Below are 19,884 nucleotides of genomic sequence, written 5' to 3'. Positions count from 1 at the left end.
CACAGCCTCCTGAATTAAATCTCCTCGAGTCTGAAGGACAGCTGAGGTCCTGCCATCTAGGACTCAGAAGATTTGTCCTTGGATCACAGATTTAGGAGGTTTTAATCCCAGCCAGCCCTCTGTTTCATAGATGAGGGAAGGAACTTTGGATCAGTCCCAGAGCTTAAGTGGGAGAGCCTGGATTTGGACCTGGTAACTCTGAGTTCAGTGCCTTTTCTCTACCTCCTTCCCTCATTCGGTTCCTTCCTCCATCCCGTAACAGTAGAGAGATAAAGCAGAGCAAAAGGCTCCTCTCCTTCCTACCTCGGTCTCTTATAGTATTTTAACTCAACACTTGAAAAGATCCATGGCTTCCTTAGCATCCGCGTTCCTTCCAGTGGTACAGATTGCAACCCTTCCTGTCTTCTCACCCTCTGCATGTGTGGGATGCCCTGGAGGCCCCCTCATCTCCCATTCCCTCTCTGTGGCCACCCCACCTCCCCCAGACCACAAGTCATCATCCTGGGACCTACTTACGCCCACCTTGTGTCCCTCCAGTGACCATGAGCCAGCACTGAGAAGGGGTTTTAAGGTTTAAAGAGCACTTTCCTCACAACACTCCTGTGGTAGGTAGGGAGTAAGAGGATTATTATCCTAATTTTTTCAGGTGAGGGAATTGAGACACAGAAAAGTCTAATGAGTTATCCATAGTGTCGGAGTCCAGATTAGAGCCCATCTAGAATGATTCCAGGTCACGCTCACTTTCTACCACATTACATAACATCTCACTAAAGATCAGACTGAGTCAGAGCTCCTAAATCTCAGATCCTCCTCCTTGGTCCTACAGTCAGTTCCTTTGGGTACCTGTTTCCCAGAGCTGTTGTGAAGCTCAAACAGGATAATGTTTGTATTTTGTAACCTTAAGCTCCTATTTGCATGATGGTCGTGATTATCTGTATGTTCTGTCTCTTTTTGGCACAAAATCCTGCTTGGAGGAGGCACGTTTGTCAGCCTCAACAAGAGAGGGATGACCTTTCAGAAGGGCAGTGGTTGGAGCCTTGGGCTGGAGTCAGGGAGACCTAATTTCCATCCTTCTGCACACACTTATTAGTGGTCATCCTGGGCAGCTCAGTTGACTTTTGCTTCAGTTGAGAAACAGGGAGAGTAATAGCACCCAGCTACCAGCATTGGTATGGGTACTCAAAAGAGTATGCAGGGCCAGCTAGTTAGTGCAGTGCAGAGAGCACCAGCCCTGAGTTCAAATCAAATCTCTTAACTTACTTAACACTTCTTGACTGTGTGACCCTGGACAAGTCACTTAACCCCAATTGTCTCAGCAAAAAAAATAAATAAATAATAAAGAGTATGCAGACCTCATATTGCTATAGAAATGCTAGCTGTTATTACTGTTGTTAATAGATATCTATTTCTCCTAATAACCCATTATGACTTGATCATCTGTTTACTTATTAGTCACTGGTGAGTTACCATGGCAACACATCATCTCATTTGATTGTGACAACAACCTTGTGAGTTAATCACTGTAAATACCAGTATCCTCATCAGTCATTCACAAAACCTTTATGAATGTGGCAATCATAGTAGAGAGAGTGCTAGATTGGATGGGGGTGAGTTCAAATCTTACTTCATGCATTACTCAGGAACCCTGAGCTTAATTGCTCTCAGCCTCAGTTACCTGCCCTGGAAAGTAAGGAGTTGGTCTGATGGCGATCCTCACCACCGAAATCTTGTGATCCTGGGTTTGCCATTGTCCTCTGGCCAAGGGCTTCTTCCTGACATCATCCTTTTTGAATCTCTTTTGGAGGAGGAAAAAAAAAATCATGTTTCCTTTGTGCTTAAGCATAGCTACTGGTTGCCAACTGCATGATTTTAATTGGCTTCAAGACTACCTCCTGGTGAGAAAAAGGAAAATTGTGATTAATGACTTTGAATTAAACATGAATTTGCATGTTTGTGTGGGGAGGGAAGAAATCTATTCATTAGGAAAAAATCTTTTCATTATAATTGTATTTCTATCAGAAGCCACTTTTCCTAATAATAAACCTGTGGCAAACTTATTCCTAGCTCATTTATGTAACAGTTTTCCTGAAGGCAACACCAGACTAAATTGGTACTTGATGCAGCTTGCTGATTACAAAGTGGGGATTCAGATGCAGGGGACAGCCTGTTACAAGTTTTCCCTGGCTGTTTTGACCACTCTCCTACCCTTAAGAATCTTGTAACTTGCATCATAATTATTTCATAGGCTCTTAACGTTAGAGCAGGAAGAGATATTAGAAGGGAGTGGGTTCAACCTTTTAACTTTACAGATGGAGAAAATGAGGCCGGGAGGGGCACATGGGCACGAAGAAGTCGAGCTGAGATCCAAATGGAGACCATCTGCTTCCTCCAAGATCAGCTTCTTCCTACCTTAGCAAGATGCCTTCGGTCTAATCCGTGGGGGCATTTGTATCCCCAGGATCTGAAACATGATAGGTTCTTGAAACATATTTGAGTAAAATCATGTAGTGGTTTACCTTGGGAATTTTAAAATTCTCCCCGTTTATATCTTCCCTGTGTCTATTGGTACTGCTTACCCTCCTGCCACTAGCTTTGAGCCCAGGATTATTGTAAAGTTTTTTTTGTTTGTTTGTTTTATTTTTTTATTGTAAAGTTTTTAAAATATATATCAATAGGATAATTTTATTTATGAGTTGTCTTCAACTTAGCAAACATTGATTGATAAATATTTGTTGGGTCGGATTGAAGTGACTGCTCTGTACAGAGCAATTTAAATGCTGAGGTGGGGATTATAATAGCAGCTATCTCCTCGGGTTATTGTGAAGTTCAAATGTGATCATGTTTGTAAAGCAGCATAATACCTGGCACATGGCAAACACCATAGAAATGCCAGCTGTTATCAGTAGCATGAGAGAGATAAAGATAAATAATACAATGTCCTCACTGAGCTTAGAGTCTGATGGAGGATGAGACATGTTTGTACAGAGCTATGATACCAGGTAGAAAATGATTAAATGCAAACAAACACTAAGCAACCTTAAATCATATGATCACCTATGGAGGACATACTTTTGGCCACATTTTCCATTTTAAACAACTAATCCACAACCCTAAAATCATTATGTCTTTTAGACTCACAGCAAGCAAGTGCTAGAAACACAGACCAACTCTTCCAAGTTCACTAAGTGCCCAGGGGAGAGATAAATCAGGACAGAAATATCAGACCAAAAAAAGACAACCTATTGTTGATCATCTGAAATAATGTAATTTGTTAACAGGTTTATAGGCTGTCCAACATTTCACAAGCAGAATTTATTACCTGTACTTCCATCATCATGTCTGATGTTGGAAATCATTAAGAAAACGGTAGTAGAGTAACATTTGAGAGAGAAAATTTAATGTTGTACTTTAAAAAGAAAAACAAAACAAAAAAAAAGGACTCTCATTTAACACCATAGTTCCTCTGTCTCTGCTCTTGTGGTCATGGCTAGATGAGACATGTTTCCCTGATCTAGGGCAAAATGCCATCAGCAATGCCAGGATTTTTCCCCCTGGGCAAATAATTCCTCCTTTTAAAATCCTCCCTTCCCCTCCCACCCAAGAGCAGTAAATTTAAAGATCCTGAACTGAATTTGATAGAGTAAATCTTTAACTTGAGCTTGACAGAGTTCAGAGAAGGATGCCCGTCTGGCGTGCCCGCCCTTTGTGTTTGGAGGTAGCTAATAGCTTGTCACCATCTCCAAGTACTGGTGCTTTTTGAACCTTGGTAGAAACTGTGGTCTGCCCCTCCTTCCGAAAGCCCTGCACACTTTTCAGCCCAAGTGAAAAAGCCAGCAGATTGTTAAAACATCTCTGACTGTGTCTCATTAGGATATAACTTCATTATTGGGAGGAAGCTTTGGAAGACATGGCCCTCTTACTCTGGGCTGATTAGCAGGTCATTTGATTTGTTTCTGGCTGCTGTTCTAAACTAAATGATCGTTCCATTGAAGAAAAATATGATTGAATTCTGTTCCCGTCTATCCTATACTCATATACAGAGGAGGGAAATGAATGAGAATGTATTTTGGAAATTTTGCTACTGGAATCACCAGAGACTGAAGTCTATTTTTTTTAATGTAATATCCTAAATTAGGCACTATTTAACACTATTAAACATGGTGTCCCTAAAGAAAATGGGTGAGGGTATTGTGATTAAAAATGTATTCAGAAAAGCTGCATAATAAAATGGAAAGAGCTCTAGGCTTAGAGGCCAAAGACCCAAGTTCCGATCCTGATTGTGCTCCTAATCACTCTGTGCCTCAGTTTCCTCATCTTTAAAATAAGACCTCTCAACCTGATCACTGATCAGCACACACAATCTTGTGAGGTGCATAGTACATATTTTTTCCCAAATGAGAAAACTGGGCTTCTGTGAGGTTATGTGAGTTGCCCAGGAGCACCCAGCTAAGCTGGATTGGATGTTGACCCAATTCTTCAGACTCCAGCCTTCTCTCCTGTATACCTCATGGCCTCTTCTGAAATCTGCCAGATTTTCCCTAAATACAATCTGTTTTGCAGCCATCAGTATTTCAGAGGTTAACTTGGGAAAATATCAAGCCTTTCTTCATGAGGAGCTACATGTGATGAAATGCACCCCAACCCCAAAATCTGCCTTTGTTTGGCACATAAAACAAGATGCTGCATTTCACTGGGCTTTCCACTGACAAATCCGGACAAATCTTCTGCTTGGATATTTCTAGTGATGTAGCGAACTTATCCCTTCTTGTGGCAGCCCATTCCATTCATGAATGGCACCCAGTTACTAAGAAACTTTTTCTTGTATTCAATTCTATTATTATACTATTCCAATATCTATTTTGGAATATATGTTCCAATATATATTATAACATATTTTTATATATAAATTTCTACATTTATTCCATTATTTCTGGACTTCTCTTGGAAGCAACACAAAACAAATCCATTTCTTCATTGTATAGACACTATAGCCTTCACTGGTTTGAAACATCTCGCCCCTTTATTCTCCCTCCATTGGACTTATTCAAATTTGCCAACATCTCGAAGAGAAGCATTTAAATTCAACACCTATTCCAGAAATGCTCTTACTAGCTTAGGATAAAGCAGAACCATGGTCATGGTAGCTAAGTGACGTTGTGGATGGAGAGCCGGGCTTGTCAGAATTGGATTCCAATCTTGCATTGTGTACTTTGTAACTGTTGTTTCCTTTGGCAGGTCATATCATCTCTCTCAGTCTCAGTTTCCTCCTCTGTAAAAGTGGGATAATAATAGCACCTGCCTTCCCAGGTTTTTATGAGGCTCAACTAGGATAATTTTTATAAAGTACTTCACAAACTTTAAAGCTCTTATAAAAGCTGGTTATTTATTATAGGCAGTTTATTTCTGTTAATATAGTTAAAGATCACATTTGCCTTTTTTTTCCATTGTTAATTCACAGAGTTATTTCATATTGTTTGTTATGCTCTGCTAAACTGTACCTCTCATGCTGGGTAAACTGCCCTTATTCCAAACTTGTGAACTTATTTTTCTGATAAACATTTTGGGTTATCCCAATTAAATTTCATTTTGTTGATTTGGACCCATCATTCCAGTCTTTTGCTCATTTTGAATCTTGATTCTGTCATCCAGGATAAATAGCTAATATGCTGACATCTCTTCTGTAGCTTCTTTCAGGTAACTGCCATCAACTTTAAACAGGATGGGGCCAAGTACAGAGACCCTGGGCACTCCACTAAAGATCTTTTTGCATTGAATCATAGCATTGTTTCTTATTACGTTTATTCAGTAATAACTAGCATCTAGGAATGCTGCTGTTCAATCTACCTTTCACTGTCTTGAACAGCACAACAGACAGTACAGAATTTTGATGAAATCCAGATATATTCTACGTGTAACATTCTACCGGCCTATCAACATGATTAACTCTCAGAACAGGAAAGGAACTTAGTTTGGGAATGATTTCTTTGTACTGACAAATTTATCAGAGCTGTTAATGAGTACTTTTTACCTTCTAAATCCTCAGGAACTGTTAATTAATCTGCTCTCAGACTTGTCCAGAGATAGGTATAAAGCTTACTTTATGTGGTTTTTAGAGCCTGTCCTTTTCAGGGGAGGGAGAAAAAAACCCAACTGAATTACAACCTCCTTCTGCTACTTTGGTTAAGGTTGATTATTTGTTCAAGTTTTGTTTAATTGTTTAAATTTGTTTAAGTACTCCAAATACTTAAGTTTAAGTAATTGTCTAAATGATCCAAATGAGGTTTTCTTTCTGAAACATAGGTAGTCAAAGAAATTGGCCAAATGAACATACTATAAAGTATTGAGGTCCCCCTCTGAAAAACCATAGGGACAAGTCACACAAGAGGGTGACTAAAAACTTGGCTGCTGGATTTGAGACTAGTCTAACCAAGCCCATCCTTGGGACCCCAGGTTGCTGGCAAGCTAGTTTATTTCTTTGCTTGTTTTGAAGATCCTAGGCCCTAGATTCCTCCTAGAATCCAACACAAGCAGCCCCAGATTTTCACTAAAAAGCTTTTCAGATCTCACAGTTGGGAGAGAATCCAGCCCCTTTTTGGATGCTCAGACTGCTTGCTTTCATCCCTTCCGCACCCCCCCAACCCAGCACTCATCTCACCCCACTTCACCTTCCAACCACATACATAACACCTTCCCCATTCTCATAAGGTTTCAGATAGCAGTAGATGATTAGTTTATTTCCCTGAGTCAACTTTAAAAAGAAAAAATGCTTATTTTCCAGGGTAAAAGATGAAAAAAAAAGGTTTTATCTCTGTGAGGGGATAGCAGGAGATGAAGGGCTTCCAGGGAGCTCGCTCCTGGCTTTCCAAGGGAACATTCACACACACTGATGGCAGCCTTCTCTTTGTCTCCACAGCCCAGCCGGTTCTGTACTGGTGTTCTCGAAATATGTCCTTCTGGAGCAGTATATCTTTTAACCTGGCCGTCCTGATGAATCTGCTTGTTGCATTTTTCTACCCATTTAAAGGAGTCCGAGGAGGTATCAATCTTTCTTTTTTACTGGAAACTTTTCATACAATTTTCCCAGCTAAATTTTCATATTCCATGCTTTGATAATCTTGCTTTCTATAGAATGGGTAGATGAAATTATGAATTTTTATCACCACTTTTTATTAAAATGTACCTTAGTAAAGTTGTAATTTGTAAGTTGGCATGGGGGAAATTTTACATGATTTTTCATTAGCTAAAATAAGACAAAAGTTCTTAACCATTTTTATGTGTATATTGGATCCCTTCAGCAATCTGGTGAGATTTCTGTGTACTCTTTCTCAGAATAATGGTTATAAATGCGCAAAATAAAATACATAGGATTACAAAGGAAACTATACTAAAATAGAGTCATCAGAATATTGAAAAAAAAAAAGAAGTTCATGCAGTAGGGGTTAAGAAGCCCCAGTCTAGAGAGAAGGAAAGAGCAGCAGGATCTTTGAGCTATGCCCCCATTTTACAGAGATTTCTGAGGGTCAGACAGGAGCCAGAACTCAATTTCTCTGAACCACTACCCCTAGTTAGTGGCAGCCAAAGGACAAGGACTGAAGTCTGAGGTTCTCCCTCCAGCATTCTTACTATTATTCTTGATGTCATTCACTTGACACTGAAAAATTACAAATATCTAGAATCTTTTTTTGTTGAGTCAGTCCATGAGTGATGCTGGTCCCAGAGATTTTTTTAATGAATATAACTCAAATTCCTTACAACTTTTTCTCTCAATTTGTGATTCTATCAGTGGAAGGAGTTCCCACTGAGAAACTCTCATCTACTAATGCAGACTGACATTTGATCTGCAGTTTATCATCTTGGAATATTGCTGAGAGGTTTAAATGACCTGTCCAGGTATATTCTGCCAAAATGTGGCCCAGGCAAAACTTGAACTCAGGGCTTCTTGACCTCCCATCCATTTTACCACACTGTCTCTCCTATAGGTAGTTTTTGTCCTTTCTTGGAGATAGCAAGTGAAGGAGGGCTAGGCAAGGTCACCCGTCATTCTTGGGTCCAGTGGCCAGATAAAGATCAGGAAGCCAGGATATGGTCCCAGATGCAGAGGGAGAACTTAGCCTTTTTAAATTAAAGTCTTTATCAGGACTCAGTTTGACTGAGGTCGCACCCATTCACTGATTGAGACTGGTTAAGAAATGATGCAGAGAATAACCCCTTTTACCTAGTTTTAAAAAAAAAAAAAATGCAGGAGGGGAATATCCTTGGAGTTTCTGATCCAAACAGAAATAATTGCTATTTACAGTTACTTTAAGCCAATCAGGGCTCAAACAATGACCAAATGGGGCTGCCAGTCATAGAGAAAGTAATTGGGGTTTAAGGGATGGAAAGGAAAGAAAAGGAATTGTGTTGCCCAGAGTCAAACTATATATATGGCTCTTTCAGATTTTAGCCTTCGCTTTGGGGTGACCTTGATTCGCTTAATGAAATTCTAAATGCTTCCATTTATGGATTTCAGGGGGCTGATATCAAAAATTGCAAAGTTTCAGCTCCTTTTCCTTATCTACTGTCGCTCCCAGGGCTGTGTTCTTTTCAGTTTAACTTCCACCCAAGTATTGTGACAGAGACCCTCAGGTATAATGTCAGGCAACCCATTTGTGTTGTGCAGTCTGCAATAAAAGCCCAAACAGATGGCACAACAAGCACATAGGAAAAGGCTGAAAACACCCATATTATCTTGTTGGCCCAACCATCCTTTAAGCTCATCAGCTTCACATGTGAGACCGGTTAATCGTAACATCTCGTATGCCTGCTAGATTGAGCTAAAGGTGATGAGAAAACATTATTTCCTACAGGGAAGTAACTGATGCTTTTTCAGGAATTAAAAACAGCTTAGGAATTTGACCTTAAATTGTATAGAAAACTACATTTGGTTTGTGTTTTTTTTAAGTGACTGCTTAAATATCAGTGCAAAAGCAAATCTTTTTTTTTTTTTTGAAGTCATATGGCACAAGTCACAAATCTTGGCAGGAACGTACAGCTCCAACATTTTCTCTAAAAGGACTAATCGGCTCACCTGTTGATAGGATGGAGGGTTAATTCATTTTATGAGCCAAGAGCTCGGTGTGATCATCAGGATGAGAAACATCGCCATGATTTGACCTTCAAACTTTAGACAGCCACAGTGGGTCATGATAGTGTCTGTCTGTCTGTCTGTCTGTCTGTCTGTCTGTCTCTCTCTCTCTCTCTTATATATATATATTTGTGTATTTAATATTTTGATTTTTCAGGAGAAAAAGATTTTAAATAACAGCTCTGTTGTTTCTAAAAGTCTGACATTTGGAGTGTTTTCTTTTGACTCAACCAAAAGAAATGATTAGGCTGTCTTTGAGGGAACACATGATGGTCTGACATCAGGGAGCAATAACGCACTAAAGGTGTGCAGTAGCGAGATTCGGCAGGGGTTATGTAAAACGGATTGTTTAAAAACAGCACCAGCCATTCGTCGCCTCTCTTCTGAGTCTTAAGGCATTCTCTCACATGTGTTTCTTCAGAGCCACATGGTGGCTAACTCTCCCCCAGACTCAGGCTAAATGAGAACTGTCTAAAATGAAGTTTCATCTGTGGCCTCCAGGACATTCCTTTAGGCTCCGAGCTCACTACATGCAGGTTCTCAAAAGTCCTGCTCTGTCCAGAGCGTGCAAAGTGACCTTGTTACCTGCCCTGATGTCCTTTGCTTTCCCACCCCCGTTGGGCCGTGGAACAAGCCCCAGCTCCACCGCTGAGTTGGCCTTAAAAGCTTCCTTCTAAAGTGGCATTTCTTTCCGTTTATTTGAATGCTGATGAGTAACCTACAGCGTGATCTTTCAAAAGCATGAACCTTAGGCGACTGCAGATTTCTTTTGATTTTCAGCTGAACTCATGGGCCTGCTGTGATGATTAAAGAAAGTGTAGTCCTATTTTTTGCAGGGTTCCCCCTCCCCAAGTAGAAAGGCAGCAGGTTAAAACATCATTAAAAAGCTGACCGGAAGACAACCCACTAAATTCTTTCTTCCTGTGCATGTTAAGTAGCTGGAAATCTCCTTTTCTGGGGTACAATCTTTCTACCTTCACTTGTTTCTTTGGGCTCTGGTGTGCATCAGGAAGTTTCTGTGACCTCAGCCATCAAGGGGTATTCATCCTGGGTCTTGTTGCAATTCTCAAAACACACATCTCTCCACTGGTTGGGAGTGCTTCCTTATGTCTCAGCTCCAACCAAATTGTTGTTAGTTTTTTTGTTTTGTTTTTTTTTTTTCTGGGCCTTGAAAGAAAGACCTGTGGGAGATGTGGGGAGGAGAACAAATAGTTTAAAAGGGCATCCTGGCCCTTTGTGGTCACGTGTTCAGTGAATGGGGATGCTTGGTGCCAGGGAGGAGCTGCAGCCGAGGCTATCCAGTATTCCCCTCTGTGTCTCGTGGGTTACACTGCCACAAAAATCACAGTTTGGAAGATGTAGATCTCTTTTTTATGTATAAGCATCCTTTGTGATTCTGCTTGTTTATGTTGGAAGGTATCTCAAAATACAACAACCCTTAAAGCTCATTGTTGTGAGGGGAGGCTAAGCAAGGAATATTTTTAGTTATGGCAATTCGTATTATATAAGCAGACCATCTCATGGGACACTCGGAATAGGATTTGAAGTAGCCAGACATGACAAAAGCTAGCTAAGATCTTTGATGAAAAAAGTAGCATAACCAGAGCATAGATCTGAAGATGCTGCTGTTGTTGACCTCCTTCGCTTTGGGATCTGATCTGGGCAATAAGGGAATGTACTGCTCCTTTTCACTTTGTTTTTCTCCATTTAAATATTTTAATTAAATTAAAGGTTCACTTTGAAATTTAGCCTTCAGCTCTACCTGCTCAGCGTATGAAGTGGAAATAAGATATTTCAGCTACACGTGTGTGGGGAGATGTAATTAAGGAAAACGGAGCTCCCAGAATTTGTCTGTCACCAGCACGAGTCAGAAACATTGATTGGAAAAAAGGCTTAGCCCCTCCTTTGTTTTTCCAGGTACCCTTGAGCCCCACTTGTCAGGACTGCTGTGGACAGCCATGCTGATCTCCTTGGCCATAGTCATCGCTCTCCCTAAGCCCCATGGTATCCGAGCTCTCATTGCTTCCACCATTCTCCGCCTGATCTTCTCAGTTGGCTTGCAGCCCACGTTGTTCCTTCTGGGTGCTTTCAATGTGAGTACGGAATGATTTCATTTGTTTCCCAGCACTTCACCTTGCAGTAGAACTGCCTTTCTGTCCCCTAGGACTTTTTCTGTCTGAATCCCCAAAACAGAAAACAGTAGATGAGGTGTTGCTGTAGTGGAGAATCTGGTGCCTTTCTGATGGGATCGATGGTATGGCTGATGGAGTGACTTTCCCAGTACAATTAGCCCATGATGATTTCTCACATCCCTTCCCTCCTCTCTATTTTCCTTGCCACCCCCATTAATACAGACTATCATTATCACTTGGCTGGACAATTCTAATAAACTCTTAACAGAATTTTCCACTGCTGCTCTCTCTCCCCTTCTTCATACAGCTGCCAGACTTACCTTCCTTATTTATGTTCAGATCTATTCATGGCTCCCTCTCCACTAAAAACCCCTTCAGTGTCTTCCTGTAGCTTACTGGATAGAATTCAAAATCTTTAAATTGGCATTCAAGGCCTTCAGCATTACCACCCTACCTGTTCAATCTTAGCTTTTGTCCTTCCTGACCTCTGCTTTGTGGCCAGACTGGACTACTGGCCAACACCATTTTTTCTATCTCCTTGCTTTTGTTCCTGAGACCTGGGGATCTTGTCTCTCTGCCTTTTGAACTTCAATCATCCTTTAAAGCTGCCCTCAAACACCCTTCCTTCCAAGAAGTTTTCCCTGAGCCCCTGCTAGTTAGTAATGACTGTTCTTCATGGATTTTACATGACATTTTTTGATAGCTTTCCTTTATATGAATTTTGTACCTATAGTTATTAGTTCTCACACAAGCAAGAAAGAAATGAAATTGGGCTGGGTGAACTTTAAGAGGAATACTGGGGGTAGATGGTAGGGATGTGAAGCTGGAAGTAGAACTAGAATTTGTGCTCGTTCACTCCCTAGTCAGGACAGTGTAATCCAAGGATAGAAGTTTCAAAACTGGGACAGCTCCCCAAGGTAGAATCTCTAGAGATCCAGTGGTCTGGAGCTTAGAGTAGCAGAGTAAATGGTAAGATGGTATGTGGTCAGAAAGGTTTTCTAGAAAAGGTGAATTGAGTTTTGTACACAGGAGGAAAAAAGGGGTAGACATTCTACTCAGGTAGAATAAGATGGGGGAAAAATCAGGGAGGTGGAAGAAATTGCAAAGCATGTCATGGGAATGATAAATATGTCACTTTGGCTAAAATAAAGGATTACAGAAAGGTGGTAAGAGCTAAGGCTTTTGGCCAAAATGCAGGAGATTTTTTTTTCTATAGATAGTAGGGAGCCTTTGATGTTTTTTGTTTTTTTTTTTGTTTGTTTGTTTTTGTTTTTGTTTTTGTTTTTTTTTTTAGCAGAAGGGATGATATATAGAGAGAGTAATTTGATGAAGATTACTTTGATGGTGGTATTCTTGGAAGTATCAGAGAGACTGGAAGAAGGAAGAGAGGGATAGTAGGAACAGGCATTTATTAAGTGTCTACTGGGCTAAGTTCTTTACAAATATTAACATTAATGAAGGCCATTTGTTAGAGTGATCCTGACATGAGGTGCTAAAAACTCAAGTGATCACACTGAAAATGGATTGGAAAAAACATATCTGACTGATGAATATTGAGAAAAGGAGAGTTAGAATCATAGATCGTCAATAAGGGTGATGCCATGGGTAGGGGACAAGACTCAGAAACTGGCAGATTTGGGTTCAAATACTGTCTTTGATACTTGCCAGTTGTATGACTTTGCTCAAGTCCAATTATTGCTCAAGAATTGTTTCATCATCTGTAAAAATAAAGCCTCTCTGCTGTTTCTGAATCTGTGATCCTGCATTCATGGGATACAGCCAACTGTTATCAAGAAAGTAACATATTACTCTTCTCACTGGATTTTTAAATGATGACTCAGATTTCAGACCTTGAATGATTAGGAAAATGATAAAAGAAGGAAACATGGAAGGAAGGAATGAAGGGAGGGAGGGAGGGAGGAAAGAGGGAGGAAGGGAGAGAAAAAAGAAGGGAGGGAGGGAGGGAGGACAGACAGACCAGAGAAGGATGCTTTGGGAACGGCAGAAACCAAGCTTCATCCATACTGAGTTTGAAATGAAACAGAACACCCAAACAAGATGGTCCCCAAGCTATTAGAAGGATCCTCACACTGGAGTGTTTGAGGGAGGTGACATTAGACATTGGAATTTCATCCATCCCTAAAGAAGGAGTTAATGGAAGAGGGCCAGGAAGGTAGAACAAAAAGCTGAAGACTAAACCTTAGGGAATGCCCTTATTTAGAGAATAGAAGAAGGAAAGGAAGCTTCCTGGAAACAAAGAAGGTGGAATCAGAGCTAGGAGGGAAATTAGTTTAATATCATAGAAGCCCCAGGAAGGAGTAAATAATTTCAAGGAAAAGTTAAGTATTGCCAAAAGTAGGATTAGATTAAGAAAAAGGAAGGTTGATTAAAGGCCTTTGGTGATTTTTGAAAAAGCAGCTTGAATTGAGTAGAAAAGGCAGAAGCCACAATTACAAGGTTGAACAACTAATAGAAATACAATTGTGAAGATTGTGGATAGAGAATATCCATTCAAGAAATCTGACATTGAAATATGATAGTGACAGAGGATCTAAAGAATGGAATTTTGTTGTTCATAAAATATGGAGAGATTTATAAATCTCTAAAAATACTGTCATTTCAGCTAGGGAAGGGATGTATGACACAAAAGAATTTAAGTTTCTTGAGAATAGAAATTGGTTTGTATTCCTGGCATAGTTCATTTGACTAAATTATGTTCAAGGGCAGCTAGCCAGCTCAGTGGATAGAATGCAAGTTCTGAACTCAAGGATATCATCTTCTTGAGTTCAAATATGGTCTTAGACGATTTCTAGTTGTGTGATTTTCTAGCTGTGTGACTTTATCTCCCCTTTCCCCTTAAAAAAATCCTTAATGGGGTCACAAAGAATCAGACAAAGATTTTAAAAATGACTGAACAGCAACAAATTAAATTCTTGGGTTGTATTGAACTCATGTTGTTCCATTGTTATCCTCACAGACAAGTTAGAATGAACTTTTTTCCACCATGTGAAAATTTTGCTATGCCATCAGGTAGTGTATTGGAAAGTCCCCATTAAGATATTAAATTTTTCATATTCTGAACAAGCCTAGAGGGTTTAGAAGAGCTAGATGCTGCTTATCTGATTCCCGAGAAGCTCAGTTACTCTTTCCAACCAGGTGAACTGACAGGCAACATCCAGAGCTAAGATGACAATAACAGCAAAAGAAGATTCAATCAAGTCATTTAAAGATCACTCCCTAGGATTCAGGGATACCAGTTTCTTATCAATCTACTTTTGCTAGAGCTGAATTTCTAAGCAAAAGCAGAATTTTTTCTAAAAGGGATGGATGGGCAAATTTATATGCATGTGACCCCAAGGAAACTTCTGACTTTTCTCTTCCAAATAAAGTTTCTCAACCCATCCTTAGATTGCATGCTTCTTACTTTTTAGTCAGCTAAAAAGCTAACTGAAACTGTTAATTTGAGCAGAGTTGCAGTTTAAAAGTCAAAGCTCAAAAAATCATCACTTTTACCTATTTCCAACAAATCCATCAGAAAGATTTTTTAAAATTTCGCTTAAGATAAAAACAAAAAGTATAAAATATTTGGGAGTCTACCTACCAAGATACACACAGGAACTTTATGAACACAATTACAAAAAAAAAACTTTTTACATAAGTAATGCCAGATCTGAATGGAGAAATATTAATTGCTCACGTATAGATATGCAATACTACCTAAATTAATTATACAGTTCTATTCCTATCAAACTACAAAAGCAGTATTTCATAGAACTAGAAGAAATAATGAACAGAATTCATCTAAATGAACAAAAGATCAAGAATCCAAATATCACTACAGAGCAGTGAACATCAAAACACTATGGGGTAAAAAACTGAGAGATTGTTCAGTGAAGGAGATTAGGTATATAATATACAGAAGCAAAGGTCAAGCACAGCAGCCTAGTGTTTGCTAAACCCAAGATCCAAGATATTAGAACAAGAACTTACTTTTTGACAAAAAAACAAAACAAAACAAAACAAAAAAACTGGAAATCAATCTGGCAGAAACTAGTTATAGACCTCTATAAGCTTCAATTAGGTAATGTGGCTTGGACATAAATGAAGAAATCATAAACAAATTAGAGAAATAAAGGAGAAATAACTTGTCAGATCTATGGAAACAGAACTTACTGAATTAGAAAAAATCACAGATGGTAAAATGGATAATTTTTAAATTAAAAAGTATTTGCACAAACAAAACCAGTGCAAGTAAAATTAGAAAAGAAATAGGCAAATGAGAAATTATAGCCAATTTCTTTGATGAAGGTTGCATTCTTAGATTAATAGAGAGCTGATTCAGATTTATAAGAAAAAAAGTTATTCTCCTTTTGATAAATTCGTGTCAAAAGATATAAATCGGTTTAGAAGAAGAAATGCAAGTTCTCAACAGTTCTTAAAATGCTCTAAATCAATAGTAAATTAGGAAAAAAATTTAAAACAACTCATACTCACCAAATTGGAAAAGCTAAAAAACAGTTGGGGGTGGGGATTGATGAGAGGTACTGTGGGAAAACAAGTACATCAGTGAAATATTGGTAGATTTGTGAATTGGCCCTCCATTCTGGAACTATTCCTCAAAAGCTATTGAACTGTATATGCCTTTTGATTTAGCAATACCTCTACTAGGTCTACATATCAAATAGTAAAATACTCCTTATGAAAATGTCAATGGTAGCTTTTTTTATAGTGACAAAGTATTAGAGTCAGGAGATGAGGAGGGGGACCTATCAACTGAGAAACAAATGAACAAGTCATGGTACATGAATGACATAAAATACTATTATGCTATAAGAAATTAGGAAAGGGATAATTCCAGAGAAATCCTGGGAGACTTAATATGAACTGATGTAGAATGAAGTAGGCAGAACCAAAAGAACAATTTATATAACATATTGTAAAGATAAACAATTTTGAAAATTTAGAAACTCTGAGTGACACAATGACCAACTGCAATTACAGAGGACATAACTTGAGATTCTCACTTAAATCCTCCCCCCCTCCAAGGCTTAGGATGTAATACAAACTTAACATTTATTTTGTAGTGGTGATTAACGTAAGGTAACTGACTTAAGATAATTTTTTGGCATACTCAAATGAAGATTTTAGAAATGATTCATTTTGAAAATTATTGTGCTGTATGTGTGTGCATGTGTGAGTGTTTTGGGACATAAACAGCAGCATCGTCTGAGTAAGAAACATTCTATTTCATATAAAATCTATAATATACCTGAAAAGCAAAGTAATTAGTTGACTAGATCACCAAAACCTCCCTTTAGAATATCCCTTGTTTTATTATTAGAGCATGTAGTAGTCCAACATTCCATTTTTGGGTCCATGCTTTAAGCAGTAGGCATTAGAATGGTAGGGAAGGGAGTGGTGCGGATAGGGAGGAAGAAGGGGAGATGGGGAGGAAGAGGCACATCCCCTGAGCTTTTACATCTCTCTCTAATTTGAGAGTGCTCTGCTATGTTTAACCTTTCCTGTCACTGTGCTTAGGTCTGTAATAAAATCATCTTCCTGATGAGCTTTGTTGGTAACTGTGGGACCTTCACAAGAGGATACCGGGCGATGATCCTGGATGTAGAATTCCTTTATCACCTCTTATATCTTCTCATCTGTGCCATGGGACTCTTCGTTCATGAATTCTTCTACAGTCTGTTGGTAGGTAACCAATTCTTGGGTTCAGTTGTTCAGTTCTAAAATGCTTCTTGATCATTTGTCGTGGTTAGATTCTGGACCAGGAGCTGATGATACATGACATTCATACTTTATCATTTTGAAAAGGCTTTCACTTAGGCTATCTCCTTTGCTCCTGCCAACCACCTAGTGAAATAGTGAGGGAACAAACATTTATTAAGCACCAATAAAGTACCAGGCATTGGGCTGAGCATGGGGGATACAGAGAAAGGCAGGAACAAATGTCACATTCTGAGGGAGGAAACCCATGCTAATAAGTCCACAACCTCAATATGTACACACAAGTAATAGAAAGGCAGTGTCAGAGGGGAAGCAGGACTGGAAGAGGCCTGAAGGACTATTTCCTACTCAAGGTGAGATTTGTTTGAAGTGAGCCTTGAAAGAAACTAGAAGGCAGAAGGAGGGATGTGAACCAGCCTTGGGTAGGGGGGAAAAGGAGTGGCCAGTGAAAAGGAAGCTGGGCAGGTGGTTTTACTTTGATTTTATAAATAAAGAAACTGAGGCTTAAAGTGATTAAGTGACTGGCCTAAAACCCTAAGATTCCAACCACCACATTGCATTGTGTTTCTTTTGATGATGTTGCCTCTGAATTTCTCCATCTGATAAAATATCTTTAATTATGATAATAAAGGAAATTTTTTTATATATAATATTAGACAGCACTCATCCGTGTGTGGGGAATGGGAAGAGAAGTACATAGAAAGTAGGCCTGATTTAAAAGGTTCAAGGATGCTTAATTATAACCTCCTGTATGACTTGCTGCAAGTTAAATTTTCTGCTTCTCAGTTATTAAAAAAAAAAAAAAATCTTAAAAAAACTAGAAAGAAAAGTCCCTATTCTCTCCCTAGAGTCCTCCTCTTTCTATTTTGGCCATGACTTGCCTGGAAAGGTATATCTGATTGGCAGGATTCAAGGCTGTCTGGGGTAAATTTGAGGGTTAAGTACTCAGTTCAGACTTGTAACTAAGAACTATTTCTGAATCAAAAGGTTTGGGCATTCTACTTGGTATAGCTATTGGGACAGAAGATCTTTCAAAATAGGTCACTTAATTCTGATCCAATGCAGGCAATTAATGTCTTGGTAGATTCTAGAAGGAAACGAGTTTGTTCAGGCCCCTTTCCTTACAGCTTAGTTTTTGATTACAGAATCAATTAACTGTTCACTCCTTTTATATTTGAATAGGAGTACAGACCTTTGGCAGAAAGATTGAATCCCTTCTTTTGTAAATTAGAAAATTTTTTTTAAATTAGAGAAAGTATAGAGTTTTGTTTATCTATCTTTAGCATGTAAAAATGCAAATTCCTTAAGATCTAAAGGGTTAGCCTAGCAAGTTAGTTTAGCAAAGGGCTGAAAACTGTTTAAAAATCCAGTCTCTTCCTACCCCACCTCAGAATCCCTCCTTGACAAGTTTTGAGATACATCAAGTTCTTTGCATGGTATGTACTTCAGAGATAACATTTCCAGGATTAGCTTTTGTTTTTTCCTCTTATGATAAGTTGTAGGTAGACAAGAGTTTTCGAACTAACATGGTCAGACATTTGACCCGATTGTGGGATATGAGGCAAAGGGGCCAGTGTCACCCAGGAAATATTGAGTTATGGCACCAAATATGTTTCTGCACTCAGGTATCATTTGGGCTGGCAAGAAGCTAGATTTGGGAAATGTCTTTTCTTTTGTGATTAGAAATTGACAGCTAGGAATCCAATGGACCAGTTTGTATTTGGACCAGTGCTTTAGATCATGGTTATGTCATACAACTTCACAAGGTCTTACCATGTCCTTTTCATCCTCCTGTGGAGGGGGGGGGGGTATAAAGACAAGATTAAAACACTGTAAAAAGAGTCTTTTCTGGAAAAGGGAGGTTCTAGCATACATATGATCTTAGCCTTGGCCCTAGCTAGTGTAGTACCTTACCTTCCCAATGCCTTCATGTTCTTCCTTATTAGCTCCCTTTCACTGGCAGTTGTGAAAGGCTTATTACTTCAGTGAACCTTGTGTAACTCATAATGCAGCTCACTTTTAAAATTCTCTAATCTATCACCTAACATCAAAGAAGATAAGTATACTCACAGCTTCTGTAAACTTTACCCAAGATTGGTTCTTTCCCAAGCTTGCTTATAGCCTTCTTGCACTGTCCCGAAAAGTTGCCGGCTCTGTGGTCTCCAGGAGATCCAGGGCATCATTTATGTGTTTGAGAGACAAGCAAGACACTGCAGTCAGTCTTAAGATACACAAAGTAGCATGTATGTAAGAATTTGGGTTGGCCCTAACCAGTCATTAGAAAATATGGCTCCAGACTAGTAACAAAGTTATTAACAAAAATCCAAATCACATAACAGTAGTGGTTAGCTTTTATATCATGCTATAAAGTTTCCAAAATGTTGCACATATTTTATCTCCCTTGAACCTGACAAGAATCCTGGAAGACAGATACAATCATTATTCCCATTTTATAGATGAGGAAACAGAGGCTGAAAGAGTTTTGGTGACTTAGGCAGGATCACACAACACAGTTAAGAAGTGACCCTGTCACACACTCCCTTTTCAAGCTTTAAAAGTACAAAGCCATTGAATAATTCATTGCTAAGCCACTTATAGTAGAAACTTAGTGGAAAATGTAAAAATGCTTTTGAAATTATGGCCATAAGGAAAGCTAGTTTGATATAGTAAAAAGGAGGTGCTTGAACTCTTCATGTTGTAGCCCTAGGGCAGTCTGGTGAGGTTTGTGGACCTCCTTAGAATAATGCTTTTAAGTGCATGCAATTTATGGTTTAGTGGATAAAAAGGGTGGAGTTGGGAAAATCTCAAATTCTGCTTCTGATGCATCCTAGCTGTAGGATTCTGAACAAATTACTTTACTTCACTCAGACTTAATTTCCTTATCTCTAC

At 39.1% G+C, this 19,884-nt stretch overlaps 1 protein-coding gene and 1 long non-coding RNA gene across 13 annotated transcripts in view; one reads left to right on the top strand and one right to left on the bottom strand.

Moving 5' to 3' along the window:
• ITPR1 (inositol 1,4,5-trisphosphate receptor type 1) overlaps window positions 1-19,884 on the top strand; it is a 387,688-nt gene that overhangs the window by 319,472 nt on the left and 48,332 nt on the right. For all 12 annotated transcript variants that reach the window (XM_074284052.1, XM_074284050.1, XM_074284045.1 and 9 more), the window contains 3 exons: window positions 6,914-7,036; window positions 11,042-11,217; window positions 16,795-16,959. In XM_074284052.1, coding sequence (XP_074140153.1) covers window positions 6,914-7,036; window positions 11,042-11,217; window positions 16,795-16,959 — 464 coding nt within the window. The remainder of the gene's footprint in view (window positions 1-6,913; window positions 7,037-11,041; window positions 11,218-16,794; window positions 16,960-19,884) is intronic.
• Window positions 16,953-19,884, bottom strand: part of LOC141551886 (uncharacterized) — a 27,981-nt gene continuing 25,049 nt past the window's right edge. Inside the window, exon 3 of the long non-coding RNA XR_012484992.1 lies at window positions 16,953-17,121. This is a non-coding gene — a long non-coding RNA (uncharacterized LOC141551886). The remainder of the gene's footprint in view (window positions 17,122-19,884) is intronic.

The sequence above is a fragment of the Sminthopsis crassicaudata genome, chromosome 1, assembly GCF_048593235.1.
Source record: "Sminthopsis crassicaudata isolate SCR6 chromosome 1, ASM4859323v1, whole genome shotgun sequence".
In the NCBI taxonomy this organism is placed as follows: Eukaryota; Metazoa; Chordata; class Mammalia; order Dasyuromorphia; family Dasyuridae; genus Sminthopsis; species Sminthopsis crassicaudata.
Note: the sequence above shows the minus strand (reverse complement) of the source record. Positions and strands in the feature narration are given on the sequence as shown.